At 43.8% G+C, this 20,636-nt stretch overlaps 2 protein-coding genes and 1 long non-coding RNA gene across 8 annotated transcripts; 1 reads left to right on the top strand and 2 right to left on the bottom strand.

The window, feature by feature from the left end:
- Window positions 1-1,466: 1,466 nt before the first annotated feature.
- On the bottom strand, window positions 1,467-4,173 carry LOC117855816 (L-ascorbate oxidase homolog). Its single transcript, XM_034738203.2, has 3 exons — window positions 3,529-4,173; window positions 2,338-3,441; window positions 1,467-2,259 (listed from the first exon to the last, which is right to left on the bottom strand). Exons 1-3 carry the CDS (start codon window positions 4,140-4,142, stop codon window positions 1,956-1,958), a joined length of 2,022 nt encoding a protein of 673 aa, XP_034594094.2. The 5' UTR covers window positions 4,143-4,173; the 3' UTR covers window positions 1,467-1,955.
- Window positions 4,167-20,156, top strand: LOC117856895 (uncharacterized). 6 transcript variants are annotated; one of them, XR_011898227.1, is made up of 7 exons: window positions 4,167-4,490; window positions 5,533-5,611; window positions 12,344-12,427; window positions 12,547-18,988; window positions 19,183-19,243; window positions 19,398-19,480; window positions 19,585-20,156. It is a non-coding gene; the product is annotated as an uncharacterized lncRNA (long non-coding RNA). The 6 variants fall into 6 exon arrangements; XR_011898226.1 differs by having other exon boundaries at window positions 19,394-19,480; XR_011898229.1 differs by having other exon boundaries at window positions 4,209-4,490; window positions 12,547-12,644; window positions 18,411-19,243.
- On the bottom strand, window positions 13,205-18,642 carry LOC117856893 (leucine-rich repeat receptor protein kinase HPCA1). Its single transcript, XM_034739331.2, has 19 exons — window positions 18,501-18,642; window positions 17,610-17,730; window positions 17,469-17,540; window positions 17,217-17,291; window positions 17,029-17,100; window positions 16,792-16,941; window positions 16,626-16,700; window positions 16,467-16,538; window positions 16,316-16,387; window positions 16,163-16,231; window positions 16,018-16,092; window positions 15,869-15,940; window positions 15,635-15,766; window positions 15,074-15,543; window positions 14,834-14,992; window positions 14,552-14,691; window positions 14,247-14,466; window positions 13,915-14,150; window positions 13,205-13,823 (listed from the first exon to the last, which is right to left on the bottom strand). The coding sequence occupies exons 1-19, from the start codon at window positions 18,574-18,576 to the stop codon at window positions 13,326-13,328; spliced, it is 2,856 nt and encodes a 951-aa protein (XP_034595222.1). The 5' UTR covers window positions 18,577-18,642; the 3' UTR covers window positions 13,205-13,325.
- Window positions 20,157-20,636: the final 480 nt, after the last annotated feature.

Below are 20,636 nucleotides of genomic sequence, written 5' to 3'. Positions count from 1 at the left end.
CATTTAGATATACCACATATCTACATGTATAATAATATCTATGCATCTAGAAAAGTCAAAACAACCTATAATTTGGAACGGATGGAGTATTATATATGATCAGCCGATAAGGACAGATTAGGAGGCTGAGCAAACTACGCTAAAACAAACTAAACCATAGCTCATATGGCCATATATACGTACCAATATATATACAAGCTTATAGGGAAAAAATTACAAAGCATAAATCTGAGCGCTATGCTATGCGATGGCCACACCAATAAGACGCGCTGCTCAGCTGCTCCTACAACGAAGGTTAGCCGCCTAGAAACCTACTGCCACGCGATGGCGCAAACATTACTGTGGGCTTGGGAATTGAACAAAGAGATGTGGGCCTCGTGGGCTGTATATATGACCAAAATACTATTTCGTTTCTCCATCTTGAAGTCAGAACACCCCAACTTCAGCCTGGTTACTCTCTACTCTGCCCTCTGCAAAGCTTCTTCTTCAACCTCTACCGAGCTCTCCTCGTGACCTCTGCACAGCTCCCCTTGGATCTGCCACTGGTAATGATGAATTCAATAGTTCATGCATAGATCCGATGCGTTTGGAGAAAAATAGTTTAAAACCTGTTAAACTGGCAAGTGGGCAGTTCCCGTCCTACCGTTTTGGAACGCAAGCTGACATTATTATTCGTAGTATGTCGTTGTAATACTTTATCTATCTAACGACCAGCTGGTTTTGTTAAAAAAAAGGGAAAAAAACAATCAAGTTTCAGATGGGGAACGCAAACTTGCCGAATCTTTGGCAGAAGTCAGAAGTCCCTCTCAGTGTGTCTAAAATCAACATATCTTTCGATTCTACCTTAGGCAAAAAACTGAAAGATGAAAGATGGTAGAGGGCGTGTGGAGCAACGTCGACTACAAGGTGCATCTCATTTTTAGGTGATTGAAGTATAGTGAGTGTGACATTCTAGCCTGCTTCCTATGCTCAACCTCTTAAATCCAAAGCCTGAAGACCAGAAACCTAAGCTTGTCAGGGGGCACATGGAGTGACATCAACCATAAGGTGTATCATTTTAGGGTGATTATATTGAAGTACACTGGGTGGGTGTGACATTCTAGCCTGTTGCCCAGGCCATTGACATCTCTTTACGCTGTAAAACCTCTTAAATACAATTTTGAAGCCCTTAGCTTGCCGAAATTGCTAGGGAGCGGTATGGATTGAAAGGTTCAGACGATCAAAGTATAGTGAGCATGGTATTCTAAACAATATAGGTAAGTGCTAAAACCATCACAAAAACTACATGTTGAAGTTTTACTGCATTACCGCTATAGCTAGCGTGCTAATGAATAAAAAGACTAGAAATGCATGAACTCATATGGTAAAACTACATTCTTTTTAGGAAAACACAAAACTAGTAGAGATTTAACGTCATCGCAGTATCTCATGAATGCTCCTCTTGTTATCAGCCGGAAGTCACACTGTGATTACAATCTATTGAATAGCATTGATCCATATATATCAACTTACAAAGTTAAGTTTGGAAACGAAAGAGAAACACATCAAAAAAAATTGAATCAGGCGACATATGCATGTACATATACATGATAAAGAGTAGTTTTGCGTGAGGGACTTATTAATTGGACAGACTCATATATATCATCATCATATACTTAAACAGCTTTACTCCCTACAATGTTTCGAGAGGGCTTCTCGAGCTGGTATTGCATGCATCCGCAGCTGGCCAACAATCTTTAATTTCTCCTCGCCACTTTCCATCCGGGCCCCTGATGATCTCAGTAGTGCCCACATGAAGTCTTGAGCCCCTTCGGTTATTCCTCGGAAGCGAAAATGAACCGGACGAGAAGAACAAACGTGCAGTGGTGGACAAAAAGGGAAACGGGAAATGCCTCTTTTCCGGCCTCTTGCTGATCCTTTTGTGTACCGTACGTGGTGGGGGCCATCGTGATGATCTATGCGGGGAGATAGGACGGCGGCATGGGCAGGCCGACGACCTTGCCGCAGCGGAGGCTCGTCTCCGGCATGTTGTACTCGTCCCTGAGTGACCGCGCCGGCGAGGTGACGCTCACGTACAGCTGCTCCCCGAGGTAGTGCCTCTCCCAGAGGTTGGACCGGATGTTCCACATGCCCGCGTTGTCGAACGTCAACATCACCGCCGTCCACGACCTCGGGTACACCTGGATCGTGTGCCGGCTCACCGTGTCCAGCAGGTTGTACGTCTTCCGGGACGCCGGCGACCATGTGCCCGGTCCCATGCTGCACGCGGTGTTGATGAGATGGGAGCCTTACTACTTACCCGCCGGCCAAGATATATATAAAGATATATGTACTTACCCGGCGGCGAAGAAGGCGTAGCCGTTGATGTGGAAGGTGTCGATGCTCTTCTCGGGGTTCTCGAAGACCACCTCGATGAAGGTGCGGAACTCGGCGCTGATGACGTTGGGTGCCATCTTGATGGGGGTGCCCGCGGCGGGCGGCACGTCGCCCATGATGTTGTACTGGAACACCCCGTCGGTGGCGTTGAAGTACTCGGCGAGCTTGAGGGGGGTCTCGGTGTCGACGTGCGAGACGCCGTTGAGCGCGTACCGCTCCTTGCCGTCGACCTTGCCCTTGCTGGTGGCGAGCTTGATGGTGCGGGTGATGTTGATCTGGCCGTAGTGGTACGACCCCTGAGGGTTGGGCCGCGCCGCGCTCGCCGTCAGGTTCCAGCGGAAGGACCTCCACTGGTTGATGGACCACGCCCACCCGCTGGGGGCCTCCGGCAGCTGCGACGGCGGCGGGGTGTTGGAGCCCTTGTAGCGGATCACGGCGGTGATGGTGCTCACCTCCTTGATGAACCGGGTGGACGCAACCAGGAGGTAGTCGCCGGGAGCCTGGTCGGCGGTGACGAGGAAGGACAGGCACTGGCCGATGTGGAGGTCGAGGGAGTCGTAGGTGTTCTGCACGGTGTGGGAGCCCTCCATCTCGACGAGCTTGAGGATGTGCTTCTGGATGCGCACGTTGAAGGAGGCCTTGATGCCGAGGTTGCAGACGCGGAAGCGGTAGGTCTTGCCGGCCTCCATGTTGTACATGGGCGGGTTGGACGCGTCCTTCTCGTTCTTGCCGTTGATGACCAGGCCCGCGGGGCGGCCGATCCCCTTGCCGGAGTCGAGGTTCTTGGCCAGGACGGTGTGGTCCTTGGTGTACCAGTCGCTGACGAGGACCGGGAAGTCGTCGGCCGGGGTGTCGAAGGGGACGGGAATCAGGTCACGGCTGTGCACGGTGATGAGCCCGTACCCGCCCGCCGCGCGCTGCATGCCGATGCTAGGGAAGTAGTAGAAGCTGCCGATCTGGTCCTTGGGCTGCCAGTGGTACGTGAAGTTGGTGTTGGGCTGGATCGGGCACATGGTGCCCGGCAAACCGTCCTGCCACGAGTTCTTCCTCTGCTGGATCCCGTGCCTGCAGCAAATCCACCGATCCGGCCATGAATGAACAATAATGAAACAAGACGAGATCAATCGATCGATTGAGACACTGCACGCGTACCAGTGGAACAGGAGCGGCTGGTCGAGCATGTTGAAGACATTTACGATGATGTTGTTGTTGGAGGTGCAGTTGATGGTAGGCCCCGGGAACATGTCGTTGATGAGGATCACCTTCTGCGGCGTCCCCATGATGTTCCTGGTCCCGTACGTCACCTTCCACTCGAAGAAGTGGTAGGGGTCCTCCGCGCGCGCCCCGGCGACGAGCGCCACCAGCACGAGCAGCGCGGCGGCGGAGGCGCCGCGCATCGTCATCGCCGGCCACACCATCCCTCGCCGGGATCGATGAGTGCTGCCGCGGGAGGTCAGGTGGTGGTGTGCTGTCGATCCGGCCGGTGGCGGGGGCGGGCAGAGCGAGTGGGTACAGGGAGCCGGGAGGCGACGGCTTATATGGGTCCGCCGGCCATTGGAAGGAGCGGTGCGCGCGCTGTCTGTGGCGCGGTGGTTTGCCCGCAACGGCAAAGGCCCCGCCCGTCTTCCCCGCGCGTCCGCTCGCTCCGCCACCGCCGATCTGGCTGCCTCCCCACCGGACGTTCTTTCTCTTCTTGACCCGTTCTTGCATGATGACGACACGGTGTGCGGTTCGCTGGTCTGGTCTGGCCGCCGTCTTGTGGACATCACGTGGGCCGTAGGCCGTCTACTCAGCCCGGTCATTTGCTTTGCTGGGTCGTCCAGCACACAAACAGTTTCGTTCGGCCCGAGCAAGAGAGAGAATGCACACGGACCAGCTATTAGAAGCAGCCCGGCCCAGAGAACACGCACGGCCGCTCTCTCTGACTCTTGAGGGAGGGAAAGACGGAGGCGGGCGGAAGGGGAAGCGGACGGAGGCGAAGGAGAAGGCGGCAACACCGTAGGCGAAGGCGGGCGGGATAAGACTTGGGAGGGAGAGGCGAGGCTGCAGAAGCGCGAGCGAGCGCGCGGCTCTCTCCGCCACCGCCGGCCACGTCTCCGGCGCATCCATTGGAGGTTTGCTTGCATTTCCTCTCCCTCTCCGTCCTCGCCCATATTAGCCAACGGTTTCGAATTCGAGCGAACCCCACAGGTCGTACTGGTAATTGCTACTAGCAGTTTCAGAGGCTTCGGCCGATGCGTTTGCTGATGCTTTGTTAATGCGCAAGAGGTGATTTCACTTTCCACCCTGGGTTCACCAGATGCTAATCTAGTTATGGTTCTGAAAATTTCTGCGTAATAGCAGCTCGCAATCCTTAGGAAAATCGTGTACAATCCTTAGTAAAGTAGAGTGTGAATGACACGACAAAATGATCAGGGAAAAGGCAGCAAATCGAGCAGTCTCCTCTACGGTTCGCTATGTTTAAGCTCAGGGTGGGGTGGTTCTCCAGCTATGCTGCCGCTGCTGTTGGAGCGGGCCGTGACTACCGGTCCGCTGTACAGGTGCGAGTCCGAGGCAGTCCCCGCGCGCTCAAACTCCACGGCGGATGAGCTGCCCGAGCTCAGCCCCTCGCCGTGCAGCATCGCCTCGATCTCCTTCACAACTGAGTTCATGGTGGGCCGCCTCGAGGCCGACTCGTCCACACACTCCATTGCCAGCTGCACGAACCTCCTGAACCCCGTAGTATGTGCGGCGTCATGGATGGCTGGGTCCACAATGCCTTGCAGGCCATAGTAGTCTTGGTCGTTGGGGTCCATGGCCATCCTGAATTCTCGGACAATGTACCTGCCCTTTGATATGGGCAGCCTGCCACTCAGTATCTCTAGCATGACAACGCCAAAGCTGTACACGTCGCTCTTCTCCGAGAGCTGCTGTGTCATGTAGTACTCTGGGTCCAAATAGCCCTATATGCAAACGACCATCAACGACAGGATTAACTAATTGAATTACGCAAAGCATTATTAAGCAGATAACCTACCAGTGTTCCTTTGACTTGGGTGGAAACGTGGCCCTTCTCAGTGTCTGAGACTAGCTTTGACAGACCAAAATCAGCAACCTTTGCTTTAAAGTTGTCATCCAAAAGGATATTTGTGGACTTGACATCTCTGTGGATAATAGGTGGATTGGCAAGCTCATGAAGATATGCTAGTCCTCTGGCTGATCCTAGAGCAATCCTGAGCCTTTTCTTCCAATCCAGGTAAATTCCTCTTGCTGCATAACAAGTATATTTATTATACTAAAACATGGAAGGGAAAGGAAATAACATAACACTTCTAGATTTGCAACTAGATTCTGTGTACATACCTTGTAAGTTCTGTCTTAATGTCCCATTAGAAACATATTCATATACCAGCATCTGCTCCCCTTGTTCATAGCAAAATCCTATCAGACTTACCAGGTTCTTGTGATGGACTCTGGATAGCAGCTCTATCTCATTTTTGAACTCAAACGAACCTTGCTTTGATCCATACTCTGCTCGTTTTATTGCCACACCTGTTCCATCTGCTAGTATTCCCTTGTAAACCTTTCACATGCAGAGGTGAATCACTATTATAGCTATCTGTGCAGAAGCCCTTAAAGGAATGCTGATAGGTGATACTTTCCATACGTATAGCTGTTTACCTTTCCATAACCTCCTGATCCGATTTCATTATTTTCTTCAAAATTGTTGGTGCAAGTCTTTAGTTCATCAAAAGAAAAAAACCTTGCTCCTTTCAGCTGTGGAGCACCTCCGCTGTCTTTTTGAGCAATTCCCCATGAAGCTAAAATTTGAATATGCATGAGGTAAATAATCAGCAAAGTTATATCTAGCTATAGTTCCATTTTAGGGGCAATACAGTAGGAGAAACCCCTAGTGTGGTAAATACATTAATAAAAGTATTGAGTAAAATATATAGGCGGTCCCTGAACTTGTCATGGGGTGTCATATAAGTCCCTAAACTCTCAAAATGTGTTTTCAGGTCCATAAACTTGTCTCAAGACGTCATCCGAGTCCCTAAACTCTCAAAACACATTGTCAAGGCCCCTAACTTGTCTCAGTGTGTCATTCGAGTCCTTAAACTCTCAAACTGCATTTTAAGATTCCCCAATCAAGTGCCAAGCAACACATTCGTGATCACTAGCATAAGGTGGTTTTGAAGACAACGAGCAAGAAGGAAGCATTGCCATCAGTGATAAGTGACAAGTTTTAAGATTTGAAAATGTATTTTGAGAGTTTAAGGATCCGGATGAAACCCGAGGACAAGTTTGGGGGCCTAAATATGCACTTTGATAGTTTAGGGACTCAGATGACACCTTGAGATAAGTTTGGGGATCTGGAAATGCATTTTGAGAGTTTAGTGACCCGGATGACACCACAAGACAAGTTCAGGGACCGCCCGTGTATTTTACTCAAAGTAAAATAATAAAAAGATTGTACAAGAAGCAAGTGTCGAGACCAAGGAAACAAAAACTGTAAGCTATGGTACATTTTATCTAGGTTATTACTGCTTGCACGTGTTTGATCACTATATTTTTGTAGTTAGACAAATTTTCTATAACAGTTTGTAAGCTTTGAAAGGTTGGGTACGTAACAATAGGAATGGAAAATGGGGGGGGGGGATTGGTTTGACATCCTGACCTAATTAGTACACATAACCTTAAAAAAAACTTGACCTGCGGGGGGTAAGACAGCCCCCAGGCATTTTTGCTAAGAAGAGAAGACCTTCTCATGCAAGTCGAGAAAACCTCCGAACCTCTACCCCACCCTTACACAGCGGCACCGGTGCCCGTGTGAGACAACCAACGACCTGGGCTGGGCCTTAGACCTGTGCTTTGGTGTGGGACAGATGAGGGGATTTTTTAACCCCATCCTAAAATTTGCTCCCACGGGGAGTCGAATCCAGGAGTGCTACTAGAGCCACCTAACCAACTCAGCTAGAGGCACGTTCGCTAGTACACATAACCTCTGTCAATTCTGTAGTATATTTCTACCATATCTCTAGATTAGCCTATTAGGCTATCATATAGTTAACTATCTTGAATCCTGATTAATTACAGCTAGATAATATACACAAGTTTTATATGAAGTAAAGTTGTATTTGTTGTACAATTCTAGCAGCAATAAGCTGCACTTGTAATAGATCTGGAAGTCTGCAATAGCTGTAGCAAATTATTGGCACTGTATACTGTTACAGTCAGTTTTTATCAAATATATTGCATGTAAATTCCCTTTTTTCTCTTGATCAATAAGAGAACTGTAGTTTTTCCCCTTATTTATTAGTTGTATACTTTTACTGGGGTGCCTTTCTCACTAGTTTCTATAGATTTATCGATTAAATAAAGCATTTTAAAAAGGCACGACCGTGAACACACCCCAATAATGTCATGTTTTTCTTCTTAAAAAGTACCCGGCAGCTTTTAGGGCTGTATAGTTGTCAATGATATTCTTTGGAACCTCACCGAAAGGATTTGTTCGTCCTGATAATTCCTCTGTCCTTCTCTTTTGTAATAAAGAAAATATTGCCCAAGAAGTTAGGGCAGTCAGAACAAGACCACATGCTACTGCAATTCCAGCAACAGCGCCTGTACTTATTTGTGATTTTCCACTGTCAGCTGCTCCTGAGACAAGATAGCCCAAAGTATTTCATACATAACTATACTTACATAAACTCATAAAGACATAGTTTTACATGATTATATTTGATTATTTGAATACCTGCAAAGTGGACATATGGATCTGCGACGAAGTAATAAGGTCCAAAACCTTGTGGTGGCTTGTAAGTTTGATTGCTAAGATCAAAGCCTATCCTTGTTACTTCTGATAGGTTGAAGGATGTTCCGGTCGATGGAAACATTCTCACTTTAACTTGGAGGTAATCATCACTAGTGAATAGGACATCAGAAAGGAAAACTGAACCAGGGCGCAGTCCCAGCTCTGTCCAGAGGCTAGTCTCCAGTTGCTGAAAGTGCTCATTGTTTGTCAAGTCTGCAAACAACGGTGACCTGAAGAGAATCGCACCCATGTAGGGGTAGGCACAGCCACAATTCGCAGGGTCTAGGCTTTGATCACTGGAACATGAAGTTGAGCCGCATTTGGTTACACTAGTGACATACGGTATTATGCTATCTTGCTGAATGCTGCAAAAGTGGCTACCGGAGAATTCTGCATCCAAGCACACAGGATTCCCCACAAGTCTGTCGATAGAGGAAGAGGCAATTCTAGTGAGTAAATGGAAAAGAGAAGCAACGCTTCTTTGGTTTTGGAGCATGCAAGTACTCACACTAGTGTTCTGTTGTAGCTTTGTGTTATATTGGCTGCAACTATACGATTGTTTTGGAGATTGACTCTCTGCAGTTGTTGGCTGATGTTACCAGTCATGCCAAGTGTCCCGTTGAAGTCATTATTGCTTAGTATACTGTCTGATCAGTGGTAAAAGCAAGGAAACATGAGAAAGTAATATACTTATTAAGATTCATCTTGTTATATGTTGCCAGAAAATTACACTTGCTGCAGTTCGGGCAAGGTAAAGATCCTGTTGGGAACCTGGCCATACAATCTTCCAGAAGCCATCACTCTGCATATGAGGGTTTTAAGGTAACATGGCCACTGAAGGAGAAAATATAGTGCTGACATACACGAGATGATCAAACAGTGCATGTCTTAAACTCACACTGAAGTAAGTGTTGTCAGTGTCGGCAACCAGGCTGGTAGGACAGACGGATCAAATTGATTGTTGCTTAAATCGCTGGGCGTGAAAAGAAGCATTCATCAGGACTTGTCAGTGTTTTATATCAGAATACAGTGTAGAGAAAGAAAGCAAGAGCAAGAACTTACATGGCACTAAGTTTTGTCAGGGTACTGAGATCTGGAATTGCTCCACGCAGCTGGTTGTCTGCAAAATTCCTGCACAAGATAGTTATTTAAATGAAATGCTCTAGAATCTGATCACTCTGGTAAATGTCTTACTCATTTGACCGTGAGAGTTCAAAAATCACACAGCACTTACAGTCCATTTAGGTTGACAAGGTTGCTGATGTTGGTCGGAACTGCTCCTGTGAATCTGTTCTTATCTAATCGGCTGATGAAGATGCAAAGGAAACAACATTATTGCTGAGAACATAGTTGGAAAGAAGAGAAATGCCAAGATACTTACAGAATCTGGAGGCTGGTGATGCTACCAAGTTCAGCAGGAATAGAACCAAACAATTGATTGTTGTCAAATAATCTGATGAAAGTAAACAAAGTGGTCAGTACAATACTATACCATGTCTATAGAGCTGCTATCAGTAGGAATCAGCATCATCTTACATGTGTTCGAGTTCCATGCTAGGGCTGAAGAGGCCGTTGAGAGTACCAGTTAATTGGTTTTTATTGAAATGGCTGTGAATTGATTGGAACAGAGTATCAGTGTGGTAGGAAAGCGAGTAAAAGCGCGCATACTGATAATCCATTCTTGGTTTTTGGGAACAAATGTTATAGGAGCTTACAAATGTTTGGTGTGCGTAAGTAGGTCAAGTCCTGGAGAAGTGGTTGATGAAATTGGAATGGGACCAGAAAGCTGATTTTCTGCCAAATCTAGCCAGAAGAGGTTGGTGAGTAGGCCAATTGAAGCAGGAATTCTGCCTGTAAAGTTGTTTGAATTCAGGGCCCTGCAGAGTGTATTTCATCGATAGTTCATTTCACCAGTATAGCCCAGGAAGCAGCAGAGCGACGGCAAGAATATGGAGTTGTGAATTGTGATTAAGATTTCCTATCAATTTTAAAGCTCTTACAGGAATGAGAGCTGCACCAAGTTTCCTAATTCTTGGGGAATGCCTCCTGTGAAGCTGCAGCCAACCAAGATTCTGAATATCACAATGCATTGGGTCAGCTTCATTGATTCGTGGAGTGCTATATGACTGATTATGAAATATAAGAATTTGCCCTTAGGGTAAGGGTGTACAGTGTCGTAAGCTGCTTGAGGTTGCCAATCGAAGTGGGCAGTGGACCACTAAGACCACTGTTGGAGGAGAGGTCCCTGCATGCACCATAACATATGAGTGAAAATGTGAAATACAATTTCTTGTGGATGTAAATTAGCAAGTGCCTTTTTCTATGCTACACGTCGCTTGACACCTGGAGGTGTTCACACTATAAACTGAAATATTTTTATTTGTAACTATTTAGTGCACACATGTAATCCGTGTTACTGTTGAATTAGGAAAGTTGCCATAAACTCTAGACGTATGCATAGGGTGGAAGTATGGCAGGAATCAGTTTCTTGAATGTCTTTAATATGCATTGAATACTAGGCTTGGCTGGAATAGACTAACTTCCAGTTTCAAGTCCAATGTCAGCCACCCAATATTTGCCACCCAGGCTTCTCATATCGGGAAGCCAAAATCTTTCTGTATATAGCTTAAGCTTGCTGTAATGCTTTCTAGTATAGATACATATAATTACTTCCCAATACACGAAAACAAAGTAATCATGAGCTGATGATGTGTTTTTCTCAGGTAATCAAATTCTGAGCAGAATCCTCTTATATGTCTTATCAATTGAAACCAGAAAATATGGTCTTACTAATGATAGTCTATAAAACTTCAAATACTTGTGCGGAAATGACTCACAGGTAAACAAGCTCACTGAGCTGGCCTATACTGTTGCTTAATGTGCCTTGAAGGTTGATGCTTGATAGCCTCCTGGAAACATGGATTTCGATTTCGTTTTCGATTAGATTAAGTGTGAAAGTTAAACTAGTAAAACATTATTAGTTGGTACTCACATTGATGTGACTCGCCCATTATTGCACGTAATCCCATCCCATTGTGCACCACAGGGATCATTTGATGCTTTCCAACTTGATGGGAAGTTTTGCCACCCTCTCATTAGAGACTGAAGCGCAGCCACTGACAATTTGTATCCGTGTTATTATTAATCAAGAAGTTATATTGCACTGAATTGAGTTATGTGCTCATTTGCATGGTTCCATGCTGCCATCACTTTCTCTTATTGTTAGCTGCCTTTGGTTTACTTCTTACATAAGATAAAATTGGAAAGGTCACAAACTTGAGAAATAAAGAAGAGAGTCATTTGATATGGTGCTTATGTTAGCAATATTTCACTGGATATATACTTTAAAGATAAAGGCATGCTAAAACATGAAACTTTTTCTTTGGGGAGAATAATATTGTTTCTTGAACACTAAGTGTGGCATATAAAAGGTTTTTCATTGAACGCATTTGTGTGTCTTGTCACCTTCAAGATACTTAAGCTATAACTTTGCAAGTAATCTAGTCTAAGAACTAGGAAGTAAGAAGAGGGAGTTTCAGAAACCAGGTTCACTATAATTACCATCTTGAGGATCTGTATCACAAAATCCTGCACGAAGACTGGCCGAAAACATGACCAGCAGCAGAGGAATGGACAGTGCCTTCATTCTGAGAGCTAAAAGCACAAGAACTGCAGGGTACCACACAGCTGCTGTGAATACTTCTTCTCAAGAAGCCAAAGGGTGGAGCTTTCTAGGGTGAACAACTGAACACCAAAGCCTTGCTGTTTTAATGAATGTTCCCTTGAGTAGGAACAGGTCAGCACAATCTGCCCTTGCTTGCATATTCCTCATGAAACTTGCACCAGCTGCAAATTTGTTGTCAAACTGGAGAGTAAGCCAAGGATATGGAAAAGCATGTAAAACAACAGAGTTGCATAAGGATTACTGACTCTTCCATGGATCCCTAAATGGCCTGTTGTCTGAGAACTAAGATATAAGTTTGTGTTGGTCTTAGGTGGCTTGGTGCAAGTCACAATGCTGTCCAAAGAACATGTTTCTTTAAACTTTTGAATTTGGATGTGCTTGTGACAACTGGTGTCAGGTTGTAACTTAATGTGGCTGGGATAAAGTATTGTTTTTATCATTTCATGGTAATTTTTCATGTCAAGTAGTTGATGTTCTTTTCATTGATCCAGTGTATGATGGGGAGGACTGAAATAACAATGTCAATGCTTTGGAAGATCTGATAATGACATAGTTACTTCCATTGTTTGTGCAAGGTACTCCTTGTTTTACCCACGTCTTACTTCAAATTTATTTAGTAATTTTTTTTTGTATCATTAGCTTTTGAGCATGCATACCTTTGAGTTAATTATCTAATGCCCCCAACTGGTGGCAGATGGGACTCAATTAAATGCAGTGGACACTATTCGTAACACTTGTCCCTGCTATTTCCAAACCAGAAGTGCAGCAAACATGCATTACAGCATAGACAAAGTAATGACAGTGAGTTATCTTCATTACTGGTACTATAATCAAAAGAAATTCATTTATGCATACATGGGTAATGCCTCTCCTCGACCATTTCATTGTCAACAAAAAGGCAATTCTCAGTTATAATATTTTCCCTCATTAGCCCTTTGATGTATTCAGATATTGCCTGCCATTGACTAGAACTTCATGGCCTCTCTCCGGTAGTATCTTGGACTTCTAGTTATTATTCCTTGATCCAATCGGCAGATCAGAGGTCGTTAAATTGTTCAAGAAGTGTAGCTTGTTTGTAACCTTGCGAATTGATACTGTCTAGTGCAGGATTGTTTACATAACTAATGGATTTACATCTGATAACTATATGAATTGCGATATACACTGGGAGAAACAATTCAGCTTACATGAGAATGTTTATATTGGCATGTAGAAAAGAGATATTTGTTTTGCAACATGCTATTATTTTATTTAGTTCTAGTTGCCGATGTAAAGGAGTACAAGGGTATGAATGATATTATAAACAGATCATTCACTACTGTTTCATCTTAAGCAAATCATTTGCCACAGTATTTCTATAATATTCATGCATTGATTTATCAACAGACAGGGAAGGTGAATATTGTATGATACATCACTTATGTCCATTTCACTTGGACTATGCGCCAAAAACAATTGAGTAGAGACTGATATCTACTTTGGTTCAACAGCTGAGAACGAATATACACTGTTGTAATCAAAGGTGTTGCTACTACTTTCATCATTCATAGGCAAATGTTCTGCATAAGGATCTTGCCCCTTTGCATTTCCAAATTGTTCAGGTGATAGAGATGCTGAGATTAACAATTGTGCCCCCTCATTCTGTATGATGATCTCAAGTTCCTTCACAACATCATTCATTGTTGGGCGGTCCACAGCAGATTCTTCTACACATTCCATAGCCAACTGCACGAATCTCCTGAAGCCAATTAATTTAGCTGAATCCCGGATTTTTGGATCGATTAGGCCCTTCAAGCCATAGTATTCTTGATCATACTGATCTATTGCCGTCCTGATCTCACGGACAATGTACCTGCCTTTCTCTATGGGCTGCCTGGCAGTCATTAGTTCTAGCAGAACAACTCCAAAGCTGTATACGTCACTCTTCTCAGAGAGCTGTTGTGTCATGTAATATTCAGGATCCAAATAGCCCTACCAATAATGCAAAAGAGGAATCAGCAAAAGTTTTCTTTCTCCAAAAAGAAATCGTGCCCATAGAATATCCAAAATACATATTACATACCAGTGTTCCCTTTACTTGCGTAGAAACGTGACCCTTTTGTGTGTCAGATACTAGCTTTGAAAGACCAAAATCAGCAACCTTTGCATTGAGACTTTCATCCAAAAGTATATTGGTTGATTTGATATCTCTGTGTATGATTGGTGGATCAGCAAGTTCGTGGAGATATGCTAGACCTTTTGCTGAGCCAATGGCAATTCTGAGGCGCTTCTTCCAATCCAAGTTTACTCCTCCTTTACCTGCGGTCAAGTCATGGTTATATCCTATGTTATTGCGAAGGCACATGCTGTTAGGTAAAATGTGGTGTTACTTATAGTGAGTAATGTAGATGATACCCATCAGGTTCTCCCTTAATGTCCCATAAGGAATATATTCGTAAACCAACATCTGTTCCCCTTGTTCATAGCAGAAACCCACTAAGGTCACTAGGTTCTTGTGATGAACCCTGGACAGCAGCTCTATCTCATTCTTGAACTCAGCTGCACCTTGCATGGATCCTTGCTGTGCTCGTTTTATTGCAGCTATTTGCCCATTTGCGAGTGTCCCTTTGTACACCTTTTAACAGAGTAAATAGGGCATTAGATGCTTTCACAAACACTTGTTTCTGCTTGTGAGCAGGTCAGCATGGCAATTTAATTACCTTCCCATATCCTCCAGATCCTATCTCATTGATTTCTGAGAAATTATTGGTGCATTTTTTCAGTTCCTCAAATGAAAAGTATCTTGCACCCTTCAGTTGCGGTGCATCTCCATTGTCTGTACCACCAGCTCCCCATGATGCTGTGGCACCAAATCAACAACAAGAACAAATTATCTTTCTAATCTTTGGTGTGCATTGAATTAACTTAGCAGCTAGCTCAAAATGGATATATGTGATGCATCTTCCATGAGATTGAAATTTAATTGTGAAATAACACATTACCAAAAGGATTTGTAGTTCGCTCTACTGCCTCCTTGGCTATCCTTTTCTGTCGTAGAGCATATATTGCTACCAGAATAAGGCCAACAATAAGGACACAGCCTGCAATTGCGATTCCAATTATTGCACCTTTGCCCATTGAGGATTTTTTATTGATGGGACCTGAAATGGATAATTAGCAATTCAAGATACATCAGACAAAGGGTGAACTGTACAAACCTCTGTAGCATACTATTTACATACCTGGAAAGTATGTGCTTGCTATGAAGCTGTATGGTCCAAACGCAGTTGGGGCTTTAAAAGTTTGGTTGACCAGAGCAGTACTGATTCTTATAACATCTGAGCGATTGAAGCTCGTTCCACTGACTGGAAAAACCTTCACTGTGAATGTTAGAGGTGCTCCTGGACTGAATTCTACATTGGAAAGGGCAACTGATCCTGGTGCCAGGCTAAGGTTCTGCACGAGTGTTGACTCCAGAATTTTGAACAATGCGGGGCTTGTGACATCAGAGAAGGCAGGTGCTCGGAAGATCATCAGACCCTGAAAGGGATTGGTGCACACACAGTTCTGTGAAGTGACTGGACTTGCTGACTGATCAGTGGGGCATGGAATGGCAGCACATGGGCCAAGGTTAGTGGCGTATGGCACTTGTTGTTTTTGCTTGAGTGTGCAGAAACTAATGTTATCGAAGCATACAGGATTCCCTATTAATCTGGACAGGAACAAAAAATGAGATAGTTAGTAATGCATGCCACTCAGAATGCAAGCATGTAATTATTTCTGCTTGAGAGGACAATGCTTACATAAGGCTGTTGCTGTAGCTTGTTACATCTGCTTCTATGATATGATTAATTGTCAAGTTAACAACCCGCAACTGTGAGCTGATATTACCTGTCATATTAAGTTTCCCACTGAATGCATTCCTAGCTAGTGATCTGCATTACAAGTTATGACATAACAAGATGCACAAAAAATTACTCAGCTGAAACTTTCTATGGATATTCAAGAAATTTGTGGCACAAGCATTGATGAATTACACTTGTTGCAGGTTGGGTAAACTGAACAGAGCACTAGGGATTGTTCCAGTAAGATCATCATTTTCCATAAATCTGCATATCCAACGATAAACTTTATCTGTATTGTAGCATTAAATTTAATATTCACTTTGTTAATCCTCAAAACTCACATGCTATTCAGGGATATCAACGTTGAAAACCATCCAGGTGCTGGTGAGCTTGGGAAGTTATTGTTGCTTAGGTCTCTGCTTGGAGAAAGAAAAAATTAACAGCAGAAAAGAATTATTAACTTGAATGTTGATATATTTTTCTTACACATAATCTAACTGAGTTAAACTGGTGAGATCTGGCACTGCCCCGTTTAGTAGGTTGTTCGCTAAGCTCCTGCACGAACGAAAGGGATATTTGCAATGTCATTTTCAAGTACCATGAAATATCTCTGATGTTCATTAAAATTTAGTTACTTACAGTTCCATCAGGTTACTTAGGTTGCCAATACTATCGGGAACTGGACCGCTGAACTGGTTATGATCTAGTCGGCTGGCATGCAATAAAAATTGTAAAAATGTTTAAAAATACGTGTAAGACTGGTGCCAAATATGATTGATTTGGTCCTTACATTATTTGAAGTGATGTGACTTGTCCAAGGGATGTTGGGATTGGTCCAGTAAAGTTGTTATTGTCAAATATCCTGGCATTGATTACAGAAAGTGGGTGACTTACTGAGGTGAAATTAAAGAACAGAAAGTAGCTATTGCAAACGCAGAACACAGCTTACGCATGTATAAGGTTCATCCTGCCATTGAAAAGGCTTTCGCTCATTGGGCCTGTCAACTGGTTCTCACTGAAGTGGCTGTTCATTGCATGGATATAACCATAAGGAATTAGCAAATTTGTTTTTTATTCTTTTTATGCTCGAGTTGGTACAACATTTCAGAACTTACAAATGCCTAGTTTTGACGAGTTGATTCAACCCTGGAGAAACTGGTATTTGTCCTGACAGCTGATTCGCAGACATGTCCAACCAGATAAGATTTGAAAGAAGGCCAAGTGTTGGTGGAATTCCACCAGTGAAATCATTTGAGTTTAGTGCCCTGCGCAAGGAAATAATTAATTGAGTTCACCTGATGAACAGAATATTGTCCATTAGATATCTTCTCCAAATCTGAGTGATTTCTTACAGGAATGTGAGCTGTGATAAGTTGCCTATCTCTCTTGGGATATTTCCACTGAAGCTGCATCCAAGCAAAATCCTGAGAAAACCAAGATATGTCAGCCTCCCCCTCTCTTTTCTTTTTTTGGTGATCTTTGCAGATCCCTCAGAAAACAAATGCAGTGTTTATCATTATCACGAAATGTCATTTCTTACAGAGTTGTGAGCTGCTTCAGATTTCCAATTTTTGGAGTAAGTGGACCTCCAAGATTTAGGTTGTTAGACAGATCCCTGCATGTAATGTCAGTAGCTTAACATTTGTTCTCTGTTCTTGATCTCTAAGGTAAACTGGTGGGCAGCATCTAACTGACTGTAGTTCTATGTGTTCTAATGGTATTTTCTTGGGAAAATACTAAATTGTTATTGTTGCTAAGTTGCGTTATTTTCATAGTAGGACATAGGACTCACAGATATGTCAAAGCAGATAGTTGGCCTATGGCGTTGCTTAGTGTACCTTGCAGATTCATGCTTGGTAATCTCCTGCAAATACCAGGTTTCAGCACAGTATTTGATTATTTGCTAACAGAAGAAGGTTAATTGAGCACTCACACTTCTGTCACCCTTCCATTAGAACAGAAAATTCCATCCCAGGAGCTGCAGGGATCAGTTGAACCTGTCCAGCTTTTTGGTCCATTCTGCCAGTTATTCATCAAAGCCTGAAGCGCAGCAACTGCAAAATTCATTTAGCTAACATTATTCGAGCATTTTTTTCATTAACAACTCTAGTAGTTGGTTCTTTTACCCCTTCTTAATTTAATGACGGGCAGTCCTGCTGGTTCAGGGGGGAAAAACTCTATTATTAGATCTCAGTATCTCTCTTCTATCTTAGTTCTTAGGGACATAAAGTCAATGAATCTTCTCATCGTTTAGATATTATGAACTCATTCATACCAGAGGTATATAATATATATGCAAATATCATTTCAGAACATTCAAAGAAAGTTCGGTCTAAGAAAGGATTGTACCAGCCAAAAAGAAACAGAGGAAGAAACAGTGATCAGTGTTCAGTTTCACCTTTTTTATCCTGAGGATGAGGACATACTTCATTTAGTATCATGGCATGCTAATTTTTTTCACTGATCTCGTGTGGATATTTTTAAATTGCAGTTTTGTACTTCCTTGACTAAAGAACTGTCTCAAAAACATTAACTAAAGAACAATCTACTTGTTTTTGTTGAATAGAAACCATTCTAAAAATAAGATTAACAAATTTGGAAATAAACAGAACTTTGATGTAAGTGAATGCAGTTTATATGATTTTTTTTCTGGTAGAAACTAGATATCCATTGTAATTGAAACGTTCTCACCTTATACTCCTGGTAGAACTAATCTAGCTCAACCTTTTTTCAGGTCAACAGGCACTCTGTGAATAATTGTATCCTAAAAAGAAGGCAGCATGCTTCCTATATCCTGATGCAATGCAAAAATATCAAGGCTTACCATCTTGGGAGTTTGTCTGGCTGAAGCTTGGCTGGAGCCCTACCAGGAGAAATAACAGAAGCAGCAGCCGCTGCATCGCCACTGTGCCGCACCCTCCAGGCTAGGCCTCCACACAAATCAAAGTTGCACCAGATCACAGCTAACTCTGATGGCTGTCCTTGGAGAAGTCTATGCACAAGCTAGCTAATGGACGAGCCAGCAGCTACCAAATGGCGCCGCACTCCTTGCTGAGGTTGGAACCAGGCAAAGAAAATAACCTTTCAAGGAAAACAATCTTACATAACCAGATTCAGAAGAATCTCTCATCAATTATCGCCTAAGCTGCGTACCCAGTCCAAGCAACGGATATGCTCATAAGAACACACACATGCAAGGTTATTGGAGGCCTTAAACAAGTCTGCAAGAGAGCTCGGTTGAACTGATCAAAACATGAAATGTTCCCCGTTAGTAGTGGGGCAGTTGCTTCTGGCGGCTGGGGCCTCATCCGGGTAATAGCTTAAAAATTGCTCCATTCTGAGCTTTGATCCGGTCATTTTTGTTAATTAACAAAGTTAATACGGCCAAGAGTTGGACTTTTGTGCCATGGCCCACAGTTCAGAAACATGTTATGCTGTTCAACTGCTGTATTTTTTAACCCCTAGTGTATAGTGTATGGAGCTGAGAACCGGATTTTTCTGTCCAGTTCTTTGTCACCTGCTGCCAGCCCTGCTGATGTGGAAATGGCATCATGACAAGGATATTATGTAAGTATGCTTTGAGTTCCCTTGAATGCACCCGTTGTTTGATCATGAATCGGTTTTTCATCCTTGAGAAATCTGTTTTCTTTCCCCCGGAATACAGAGAAACTCTGATAAGTGATCTTTCAGTTAAATTTGAACATTGGATCTTATTAGGCAGGTTTCTCACGGAACACCAGAATCTGCAGATGATTCTACTACTCTCCTTGGAATCATTAGAAGGTCAGCAGGACAGATGGTTCGGTATGACCTGGCTGTAGCATAAATTATTCAACACTCTTTAATCAAATGTATTCGGCTGGGTCTGAGTGTCTGACTGTTGTTTTTTGTTTTCATCTTGATGGTAGGCGCCGAGGTGGAAGCAGGCTATGTTATATGTTCCTGATTGAGAATGGATCAGGAAGGCCAAGTTTTGGATGCACCTGCTCAACTGCTTCCTGTTGTTGGGATTGCTGGATAAATTATGGTGCATGACTGCCAGAAAATGCAGCCGAGGCAGCAGGAAGGACGGCTTGCACACAGAAGGTTCCTTCAAAGGTGGAGCCAAAATGTGGCCGGCAGCCTGATGCTTGCACTGGCCGATCAAAGATTTCTAGATAGAAACGGTCCGTATTTTTCGTCCGTTGTTTCAGTGGTTGAACGGAGCCTGCCAGTACTTTTTCGTGGATGATGCAATGTGGTTCTCGGGACTCTGGGGAGGATGGTGATTTGGTGAACGGTCAAGGGAAAAGACATGGTTCGTTTACCTGTTCCGAATTCAACTATTCAATTCAATGGTGTTTAGAACAAGTTAACTTTGATAGCTCTAGCCGGTATCTGCAATACCCAGGTACTTGTAGGCTAGCACATGAATTGTGTGCGACGAGAATTATGGCCAAGTCCATTTCATTTCTAAACCAAGTTTAATTCGGTGGACAAAGCTTTGTCAGGCCAAAAATGCTGATCGTGCACGACAAATAGCAACACGTCAGGCTACACGTCAAACTGAAATGTTTTCCTTGTACAATATGCTAGTTGTGATACTGAAATCCCCCCAACTCGCCTATTTCCTAACGAGCTCATATATATTCATTGTCTGCGACCACAATGCACAGCGACAACCGACGACCCTGCAGAGGTGGAAGCGAGTCTGATCAGTGATCACCATGCAACCGTGCAAGTGGAGAGTTCACAAAAGAAATTTCGAGGGGAAAAAAAGGTGCAACTAGTATGATGATGATTAGTGTTTTGACTTTTGAGAGCGTCCGATCCATTCGAAAACAACACAACACTCGCAGACACTTTAACACTTAACGTGACACAACAGAACACAGGGATCCCTCAGGCCAAACGCCAACAACAACACGCCTGGAAATCGATCGATGGCTGCTGCAGATTCTGGAGGCAAGCGGCGGAGAGA

Source organism: Setaria viridis, chromosome 5 (genome assembly GCF_005286985.2).
Source record: "Setaria viridis chromosome 5, Setaria_viridis_v4.0, whole genome shotgun sequence".
Lineage (NCBI taxonomy): Eukaryota > Viridiplantae > Streptophyta > Magnoliopsida > Poales > Poaceae > Setaria > Setaria viridis.
Note: the sequence above shows the minus strand (reverse complement) of the source record. Positions and strands in the feature narration are given on the sequence as shown.